This window comes from Ylistrum balloti, unplaced genomic scaffold (assembly GCF_031769215.1).
Source record: "Ylistrum balloti isolate Yb309-2 unplaced genomic scaffold, AGI_CSIRO_Ybal_v1 Utg369874, whole genome shotgun sequence".
In the NCBI taxonomy this organism is placed as follows: domain Eukaryota; kingdom Metazoa; phylum Mollusca; class Bivalvia; order Pectinida; family Pectinidae; genus Ylistrum; species Ylistrum balloti.
The window spans coordinates 1,683,587-1,694,143 of NW_026782015.1; the positions used below are offsets into that span (position 1 = coordinate 1,683,587).

Sequence of the window (10,557 nt, forward strand, 5' to 3'; positions counted from 1 at the left end):
CACACAGAGACACTGACTAATAATCAAGACACACAGAGACACTGACTAATTATGAAATTAGACACGCCAAGACATAGACTAATTATCAAGTCAGACACTCAAAGACACGGATTAATAATCAAATACATACATATATATGTTCATGATCGAGACTGATTGTTATGTACAAGTAAAACTTTTCTTACAATAAATATGTCCAAGATCAAAATTGTCAATACTACACAAGTTAAAATAAGTACAATCCGACTTCTAAAAATAAAAAAGTCTGGTTATATTTATATCTTACCAAAATATTTCTTTCTAATTTAGTGACTGTCAACAAGTAATTATGATTGAGGGTCAGCAATGGTATCTTATAATATAAAGTTATAAAAGTGAGGAAAATGTCGTAATAAAATACCATATCTGTTTCTCAGTGTAATAACTAATATTGTATCTGTTTCTCAGTGTGATAACTAATATTGTATCTGTTTCTCAGTGTGATAACTAATATTGTATCTGTTTCTCAGTGTGATAACTTATATTGTATCTGTTTCTCAGTGTGATAACTAATATTGTATCTGTTTCTCAGTGTGATAACTAATATTGTATCTGTTTCTCAGTGTGATAACTAATATTGTATCTATTTCTCAGTGTGATAACTAATATTGTATCTGTTTCTCAGTGTGATAACTAATATTGTATCTGTTTCAGTGTAATAACTAATATTGTATCTGTTTCTCAGTGTTATAACTAATATTGTATCTGTTTCTCAGTGTGATAACTAATATTGTATCTGTTTCTCAGTATAATAACTAATATTGTATCTGTTTCTCAGTGTGATAACTAATATTGTATCTGTTTCTCAGTATAATAACTAATATTGTATCTGTTTCTCAGTATAATAACTAATATTGTATCTGTTTCTCAGTGTGATAACTAATATTGTATCTGTTTCTCGGTGTTATAACTAATATTGTATCTGTTTCTCAGTGTGATAACTATTATCATAAGATCTCATTGTTATAACTACTATCCTATCTGTTTCTAAGTACACACCATATAAGCATTATCACATACCAGTATAAAAGACAGTATCCATTACAGCTAATACATCTCTTTTCTAGGATCTATTACTAGTAGGATGGTCTATATCAGCAGATTTCACTATAGCGAAATCAGAACTGTACAAATGTAATCGGAACCAATTACTTCCATTGTTAAGAAGTAACCATGAAGTATAAACACATATTGTAGATTTAAATAATAACTGAAAAGTAAAACAAAGCCTGTCCCATACTATATCAACTCTAATTCAACACAACAAATCCAGTTAAAATAACTATTGTAGATTTAAATAATAACTGAAAAGTGAATTATAAAGCAAAGCCTGTCCAATACTATATCAACTCTAATTCAACACAACAAATCCAGTTAAAATAACTACGATCTCTAAAAACTCCTCAACTAATATCTACAGTCCACAGATAACCGGGGTTCTTTACAAAAAGCAAACAGATAGTGAAAGGTTCACCTGTGGAATATTAGCAACTTAGGGACGAGTAAAGCAAGATCAGCAATTTGCAGTAATAACAGGACACTTGTATCAGCAACATGGGAGGCCTACAAGTGGAGACAATGATGTATGAACAGGTGGGGTACATAAAGGGAGAATCAGTGAAATTTGACATAATTTAGACATGGAGACCAGAAAAAAACAGTTGTGAATACTATATTTGAAGAAACTGTTTTTACATGATCAACATCTCTTTGGCATTAGGGTGTGAATAAAATGTGAAGTCAAAATGGATTTCTTTTTTTTTTGTTTACAAAATTTAAGATAAACTTCAAGACTTATGCAAGGCTAAATGTTTTCCATATTGAAACATAAAATACATACTGTATGTACTGTGTTGTGAGTCACTTAAAATACATACATGTATTGTGTTTTGAATAACATAAAATACATACTGTATACTATTTTGTGAGACAAAGAAAACTGCATACTGCATTTAATGTCTTGTGAAACAAATGAAATACATACTGTAAGTACTGTGCTATGAGACACATAAAAATATATACTGCTGTACATGTATACTGTATATGTTCTGGTTCTATTTTGTGAGACAAAGAAAAAATACATACTGCATGTACTGTCTTGCGAGACATGAAATATACTGTATGTACTGTTTTGTGAGCCATAAAAATACATTGGTGTTTCGTGAGACACGTTAAATACATACTGTTTGTACTGTCTTGTGAAATATGTTGGTGTACATGCTGTTTATACCAGTGAAATGTACAATCTGAGCAAGGCATTTATTTAAAAGATATACTTAAGACATTGTGACATGGAAAAGAAACTATCAAGCTTCCCTAAGGACACAGAAAATTACATCTCTCTCTACAGAACTACTTATCACCTATATGGACATTTTGACACATGACCCAGATATGTATCACACATTGAATGCTGAGGTGGTATTTACTAAATCAAAACTACATGGTTAACATACTGACATGAACTCTTCAGGTGTCTATCACCCACCAGGTTTTTCTACCTTAGGAGGAGCAAGAATCTAAATAAGAATATTTCTCTGACTTGACAGCATGATTGTCATATCAACGGGAATCAAATCCCAATAACAAAGGACAATGGAAAAGTATCCTACACATAAAAAAACATTTTTACTAATCAAAACAAAATTTAGAATGGGGTAATAGGACAATTTCAAATCAACAGCAATTATTTTGGAGAAGACAGAAACATCTCCTGCGACTGTGAAACAGTGCAGAAGTTTAGAACACAGAGGAGTGAGAAGAATATCAGTATAATTTGTACCAGATAAAAATTAAGAACAAGATGTGTCATGAAGTAGAGGACTAGGTTGACAATCTGGATTTCTACACCAAATACTTTCCTTAGCATTTGAAAAATCTGTGAAAATTTTTTTCACAAAATACCTCTTGTATTTAAATGAAAAAGTTGTTGATTAAAAAAAGTAGCTGTTGCACAATGACATCAATTTGCTAACAATTCAGAGAGTTTATAATCACAGTGCAATCCAGGATGGAGGATTCAAGATGGCATCCGACCGAGCACTCTCAGTACTGTCTTTTTTATGCTTGTAGTAGACCACCTCACCTCGTGCTAACCAAGCTCCCCACCAGGCCAGGGAATCATTCAGTATGATAGAGTGATCTACACCAGCCAGTAGTCCTAATATAACTTCCTCAGCTGACTCCACCAACACTGATACATCCTGTTGATGTTTCAATTCAAAATTCATCCAAGATGTTTGAGTTTCTTGTTTTATCACACAAACGAAGATAACATGTTTATAACGGTCTCTATAAAACTGCATGGCTTTCTGAAGGAAATTTTCGGCATTTGTTCCACTGAATTCTTCCACAGGATGCCCTAAATAAATACTCACTAAAGCAGAATTTTTATCCCTGTTCCTCACTTTTTCCAATTCTTGGCGAACTTTTGACGTAATCCATTTCTTTGGATGGAATCTTGAACGAACCTCATCAACTTGACTTTCAAAGTATTTGTAGCTTCTGTAGTTACCTTCAAAGTTAATGTCCACATTCATTAGTGTTGGGTCAAAGCCATACTTAGTCTCTTTCTCAGTTCTCTTTGGAAAACAGTCACAGTATTGTAGAATAAATTCATTCTGTGGAACAATGTCAAACACTGGAGTGAGTATATTACTGGACTGAAGTGTGATTTCTGTGCTGTGGCGGATGTGCAGAGTCAGTAGGAATGCATACTGAAACATCTGGTCTCCAAGGTTTCCACTGTATTTGATGCAGAAAAAATGAGGGCGAGGACGGTAAAACAGGGTGCCTTGAAGATTGAAGACTGTACAATCTGACACAGTGTCCCGAAACTGTAGTGAGAGCACCATAAACAGGAACAAGAGGAGGTAACCCACCATCTGGTACACACCTGGTAACAGACATTAACATATAAATCTGTGATGCAAGGTCACTATATACACCAAGGAAATTCACACATATTAACATGAAGACTAGTACAATCAACATCAAATTTAATTTAAAGAAAAATTTAAAGAAGATATTTGACTAATTAAGAGAAAAAGAAGATATTTGAACTAAGTTAAAATTCTGAAACACACAGATCAGCAGGTCTTCCAAAAACCATCATGGCTTTTTGCAACCATTATCAAATCTTTAATTTTTCAAAGAAATAATTCAAAACATATTTTTATAAAACCTGGTCATAGATGTGTGAGTCTATGGTAAGTCCCTGTTTAGTACCAGTTTACTGGGTTTCCTTGACCTGCATGCTGATTGAAAACTTCGATTTGAATCTTGAAAATCTACTACTTTAAATATGGAACTGTTCATGTCAATGACATGATATTGCAGTGTGACATGATCTGGTAGTCCTGACTCGAATTGTTCCGACTATGATCCAATGATTTCTTGCCTTCTTGGGTTCTTTTATTTTTAAACAAAGCATTGCCAAATTACCTTCCTTGAGATCGTACATTGTTACCAATCAACCTGTTTTCACTATTATCTCATCAATATCTCACCACACTATGTTCTACCTCATATCACATAAAACTAAACTATCATCAAAAAGTCTTGTGAATTTATGGTCATTTCGTACACTGTTAAAATGCTTCACACTGATCAATTATCTGACAAAGGTATGGGCAAAGACATCCAAACATCACACATAAATTCGGAGGTGGGTGTGATATTCAGTTTCAATTCTATTTACAACTTATTGGATGAGAACATCTGTTCAGCATAGTCAAGTCTATTTCTCACAAACCTGCCATGGGTTGGGTGCATTGAACCATGCAGCTCGGATTTTCACCTGAGGTTATGTGGGCCAAAACCTCAACTAAAAATTTCAGATGTGTGGTTCAAAATTATAATGGAATATCCATGACAGATCATTAAAAGGCCTATATCATAAGTCAGCAGGGACTTCCATAGACTACAGCATCAGCTGTGTGATATCAATGGATTTCAATGTAATATCTACAGACTACAGTATAATATCTACAGACTTCAGTGTAATATCTACAGACTATAATGTAATATCTACAGACTACAGTATGATATCTACAGACTACAATGTAATATCTACAGACTTCAATGTAATATCTACTGGATATAATGTAATATCTACAGACTACAGTATGATATCTACAGACTACAATGTAATATCTACAGACTACAATGTAATATCTACAGACTATAATGTAATATCTAGAGACTTCAGTGTAATATCTACTGGATATAATGACTATCAGACTATAATGTAATATCTACAGACTACAGTGTAATATCTACAGACTACAATGTAATATCTACAGACTACAGTGTAATATCTACAGATATAATGTAATATCTACAGACTACACTATGATATCTACAGACTATAATGTATTATCTACAGACTACAATGTAATATCTACAGACTACTTTATGATATCTACAGACTATAATGTAATATCTACAAACCACAGTATAATATCTACAAAGTACAATGTAAAATCCACAGATCACAGTGTAATATCTAAAGACTACAGCGTAATATCTACAGACAATAATGTAATATCTACAGACTATAATGTAATATCCACAGATTACAATGTAATATCTACAGACTGCAATGTAATATCTAGACTTCAGTGTAATATCTGCAGAATACAGTATAATGTCTACAGACTTCAATGTAATATCCACAGACTAGTGTAATATCTACAGACTACAATGTAATATCTACAGACTTCAGTGTAATATCTACAGACTTCAGTGTAATATCTACAGACTATAATGTAATATCTAAAGACCACAGTGTAATATCCACAGACCACAGTGTAATATCCACAGACTACAATGTAATATATACAGACTTCAGTGTAATATCTACAGACTACAGTGTAATATCTACAGACTACAATGTAATATCTACAGACTACAATGTAATATCTACAGATCTCAGTGTAATATCTTAAAACCACAGTGTAATATCCACAGACCACAATGTAATATCTAAAGACTACAGTGTAATATCTAGACTTCAGTGTAATATCTACAGACTCCTTTGTAATATCTACAGACTACAATATTGATCCTAAAACCACAGTGTAATATCACAATGTAATATCTACAGACTACAATGTTGCCTATGTAATATCACAAGTGTCTCCCCCCCCCAGAGTAGGTCTAGATCAATTCTGTACAACTACAACACCAATACTTACCTCTCACTCGAAAACAGTATCTACAAATGCGAAACCTCATTTTGCTCACTAGTTCATGCAAGCAGATTCCTGACTCTGAATCTGAAAGAGTATACACAAATACATTAATATACACAAATTTTGAAACATCTTATCACAAAATTTTAAGTCCAACCTTTTTAAATCAATATCATATCACCTGCAATAAGTCTTTTATCGTATTGTTCACTACATCTACGACTTAGTCTGTCACTTTCCAGTCCTTTATCTAATAATACCACACCATCCTTTTGTCTAAATATCAATGCTTCCTCAGTGCCACACATACCAATGCCAATATCTTTATCACTAAGTTACTTCCTCATGTGATTCCAGTAAAGTTTCTCTGAAATTAACATGATTTGTACAAACCTGTATCCATTGTTATTCCATTGACACTGGTATCATTACAGTCAGGGGCATCGAATGGCATTCAAAACAGGCACATGTGGTACATAAAATATTCACAAGCATCTTAAACCAATTTGGGCTGGCCTATGTCCAGTCCATAGCCACAGCACTATTTGTATATATAATTTCATCCGTTTGACTGGGGAATAAGGATGAAATGAATTTCTCCGTGTTATGCTTTTCCAATAGGTGGCGTGTTGTGTATTAGCACGTGCGGGTCGTGCTAATACATGTGTCCTGGTACCCGGGTCCGTCATTCAGGCGACTCGGGTAGCGCGGTGCACACGCAAATTTAGGTCCAGCATAGTTCGGGTATATTTTGTTAAATGGAGACAGACAGCCATGAAAATATTGGTGCCCTGACGGGCAGTTCGGGAGAAACTACTCTTGGTGATATATTGGAGCATTTGAAGGAGCAAAAACGAGAGTTGCGGGGTTATTTAGACTCAAGGTTGTCAGTATTGGAAAATTCACGAGATGTGGCCAAACAGATTCAGAAGTTGAGGGAGGATAAAGATACTGTGTGGAAACGTGAAGGAAATAAAGAACAATTTACGTTTAATTTGGAAGTGTTAGAGGATGTACAGCAGGTAGTTTGGGCTTTGAAGGCTGGTAAAGAAGATTATGCAGGAGAGATACTTGATGAACTTATTAGTAAGCTAACAAGGCGGAACAAGCTGATTAGAATAGCCGAGTCGTCAGAGGCAGGTTGGGGCATAGTGAAGGAATATGTCGCTAATCCGTTAGCAAGTGATTCGGATAATGACAGAAAGATTGCGAGAGCTGACAGTAAGGCAGTAAAGAGGCTTAAGGACAGAAAGAAAAAGTCAAAGGAGAAAAGTGTGAGGTGCAGCTATGGAAGGCCTAGTTTTGAGGCGGGTACGGCAAGCCAGGAGTCTTATACTCGTCCTATTATTAATCCTGGGAAGCAGCTTTTTCGTGGCCAATACGGCACTGGAGCACGAGCATGTTTCGCCTGTGGTGAATTCGGGCATTTCCAGAGAGAGTGCCCCAAAACCCCTAAGACCAGAAACCCGTGATAAGGTCGATTCTAAAGAAGGACAGGTGTTAAAAGATAAGTATGATCTTATTTTTAGTGACATCAAAGAGTCAAGTGGAGATATTACATGTAGAGGAGACATTTTATTCACGGATGATTATTTTGAGTATGAACAGGGCCAAAGTGATATTAGAGTGAGAGGCAGATTGAATAAGAATATTGAGTTTTGGAAAGCTATAGGGAGTTCAGAGTTTGTTTTAGATGTTATTGAAAATGGCTACAAATTACCATTCTATTCGGCGCCAAATGAGTCTGAAAAGGTTAATAACCTGTCTGCATTAAGGAACAAAGAATTCGTTGAGAGTGCAATTTTACATTTGGAGAAACGTCAATTAGTAGAAAGGTGTAATACTGTTCCTTTGGTTGTAAATCCATAAACGGTCTCGGTACAGAGTAACGGAAAGAAACGTTTAATATTAGATCTGAGAGAAGTGAATTTGCATCTTTGGAAACAGTCGGTCAAGTACGATGATTTGAGAACGGCTTTAACATTTACAGTAAAGCAAGGCTGGCTTATTAAATTTGATGTTCACTCGGCCTATCACCACATAGACATATTTCCCCCACATACAGAATATCTTGGTTTTTCGTGGACTTTTGGTTCGGACAAAGTGTATTTTACATTCCTGGTTTTACCATTTGGATTGTCGACAGCGCCGTATTGTTTTACCAAAGTTACTAGACCGTTAATAGCAAAATGGAGAGGTGAAGGTCTCAAGATTTTAATGTACTTAGATGACGGTCTTTGTCACAATATTTGTAAGTCAAAATTAGTAGATCAAAGTTCTAAGGTCAAAAGTGATTTGATACAGTCTGGTTTTGTTCCGAAGGTAGATAAATCTATGTGGGATCCTGTGCAGTGTATGGGTTTCTTGGGAGTGGATATAGATACCCTGTTAGGAGTTCTAAGGATACCAGATCGTCGCATAGAAAAAGCACGTGCTTGTGTTTTGGATATCCTGAAGTGTGTTGACAAAGGAAGGCCAGTCCATGTGAAGGCTGTGTCCAGTTTTGTAGGGCAGATAATCTCTATGGGTATCGTGTTTGGTAATATTGTACAGCTTATGACCAGGTGTATTTCGATACGTATGTTACAGGCGCAGTCTTGGAATGATTGAATTACGTTGAACGACGAATGTTTGAGTCAAATGCAGTTTTGGTTGAATCATTTGGACTGTATTAATGGCAGAGAACTTTGCTACACCCCTCACTGTAATAGGATAGTCTATTCAGATGCCAGTAGCATGGGTTACGGTGGCTACTGTGTCGAGTCATCGCTGGGTGTGTCACATGGAACGTGGTCTCCTTATGAGACAGGTCAAAGTTCGACGTTCAGGGAATTGACAGCGGTATATAGGGTCATGTTGTCATTGGTACACGTGCTCCAGGGTTCCAGGGTGAAATGGTTCTCAGATAATCAGGCTGTTGTGAAAATAGTATAAAAAAGGGGAGCATGAGACATGAGACAACTGATTTACTGTCATCAATCTGAAGTAGTTTACTGTCAGGAGGAGACAACTGATTTACTGTCAGGAGGAGACAACAGATTTACTGTCAAGAGGTGACAACTGATTTACTGTCAGGAGGAGACAACTGATTTACTGTCAAGAGAAGACAACAGTACTGTTGTGAGAAACAACAGATTTACTGTCATCAATCTGTAGTAGTTTACTGTTAGGCGTAAACGATATTTTTACCGTCATCAGACACGACAACACAACCCTAACATCTCACAAGCAACTACCCTCTTTTTGCAATCTGTTTCATAAAATGAAACACAACACAGTTATTTTCACCCTATTTCACAGTCAAAAACAGACTTTCCGAAGCCGAAATGAAAAAAATGAAGAATATCTTCCCACTTTCAAAGAAAGCACCATTATTACATTGTATATTTTACCCAATTTGTACATGGACAGGCAGGTGTAAAATTCGGGTAAGCAAAAGCACTGCTTCAGCATGTATACTAGTTAGTCTTTGAAATATGTGATTCTTATAAAGCACAGGGTGAATTATGTTGGTACCAAGACGTTAGTATATGACGTTTCTTTTGTTGACAAGGGGTGTACATGGTAATCGTAAACTCGGTTCTTTACTATGTGCGTCGTTTAATCAGACGTAAATGACAGTTTGGTAGCACGATACTGAAAGGTCTTCAGTAGTGTTTACACAGGTAAGAAACCACTGAAGTATTGACAGTAGGTCAATGAACAGTCACCATGAACAGACCTGTTAACAGTGTCACGTATGTACCTGTTCTCGATCGGCCATCGACCTACTTCCGGAATTCCAACATATAACAGTGCGAATTTTTTGTATAACTCATACAGGGAAATTGGCTTACCATTTCAGACAGCAACATTCAGTATTCAAAACAATAATTCCAACATCCCAAAACAAACAACTTGGACAAGTTAGCTTCCCAGGCTAACTTCTGTCATCGTGTTGTGATCATTCGATACCAAAATACGTCACATCTGCGTTTGATTTGAAAGAGTTTCTTCTTACACGGTGTAAAGCATCATTAAGATACAGATTATCACTCCAAGGGACATTATCGCAGTACTAGGCATCACACCATTGGACCGGTCGGGTTGGATTACAATCAATTGACAACTTTCCATTTCACTTGAAGATAACGGTTATGAAACGAGTAGATTTCTGATTTTACTACGGGTTTAGGTATATGATATCTGTTACACAGCCTTTGGCGAGGTTCGATGAAAACTCTTAGACAATGTCCGTGATAATACTTCCTTATGCAATGGAAACTCGTACAAGATTAGTTATCATGGATATGCTTTTCATTAACATTTATGAAAAAGTATTTTA

General features: G+C 35.6%; 1 protein-coding gene across 2 annotated transcripts; it reads right to left on the reverse strand.

The window, feature by feature from the left end:
* Nucleotides 1-695: 695 nt before the first annotated feature.
* On the reverse strand, nucleotides 696-10,156 carry LOC132546034 (uncharacterized). 2 transcript variants are annotated; one of them, XR_009554055.1, is made up of 4 exons: nucleotides 10,070-10,156; nucleotides 6,237-6,317; nucleotides 1,060-3,934; nucleotides 696-1,020 (listed from the first exon to the last, which is right to left on the reverse strand). XR_009554055.1 is itself a non-coding variant. In XM_060209729.1 (3 exons), the coding sequence occupies exons 2-3, from the start codon at nucleotides 6,274-6,276 to the stop codon at nucleotides 3,033-3,035; spliced, it is 942 nt and encodes a 313-aa protein (XP_060065712.1). In that variant the 5' UTR covers nucleotides 6,277-6,317; nucleotides 10,070-10,156; the 3' UTR covers nucleotides 696-3,032. The 2 variants fall into 2 exon arrangements, 1 of the variants encoding a protein (XP_060065712.1); XM_060209729.1 differs by having other exon boundaries at nucleotides 696-3,934.
* Between the last annotated feature and the right edge of the window lie 401 nt (nucleotides 10,157-10,557).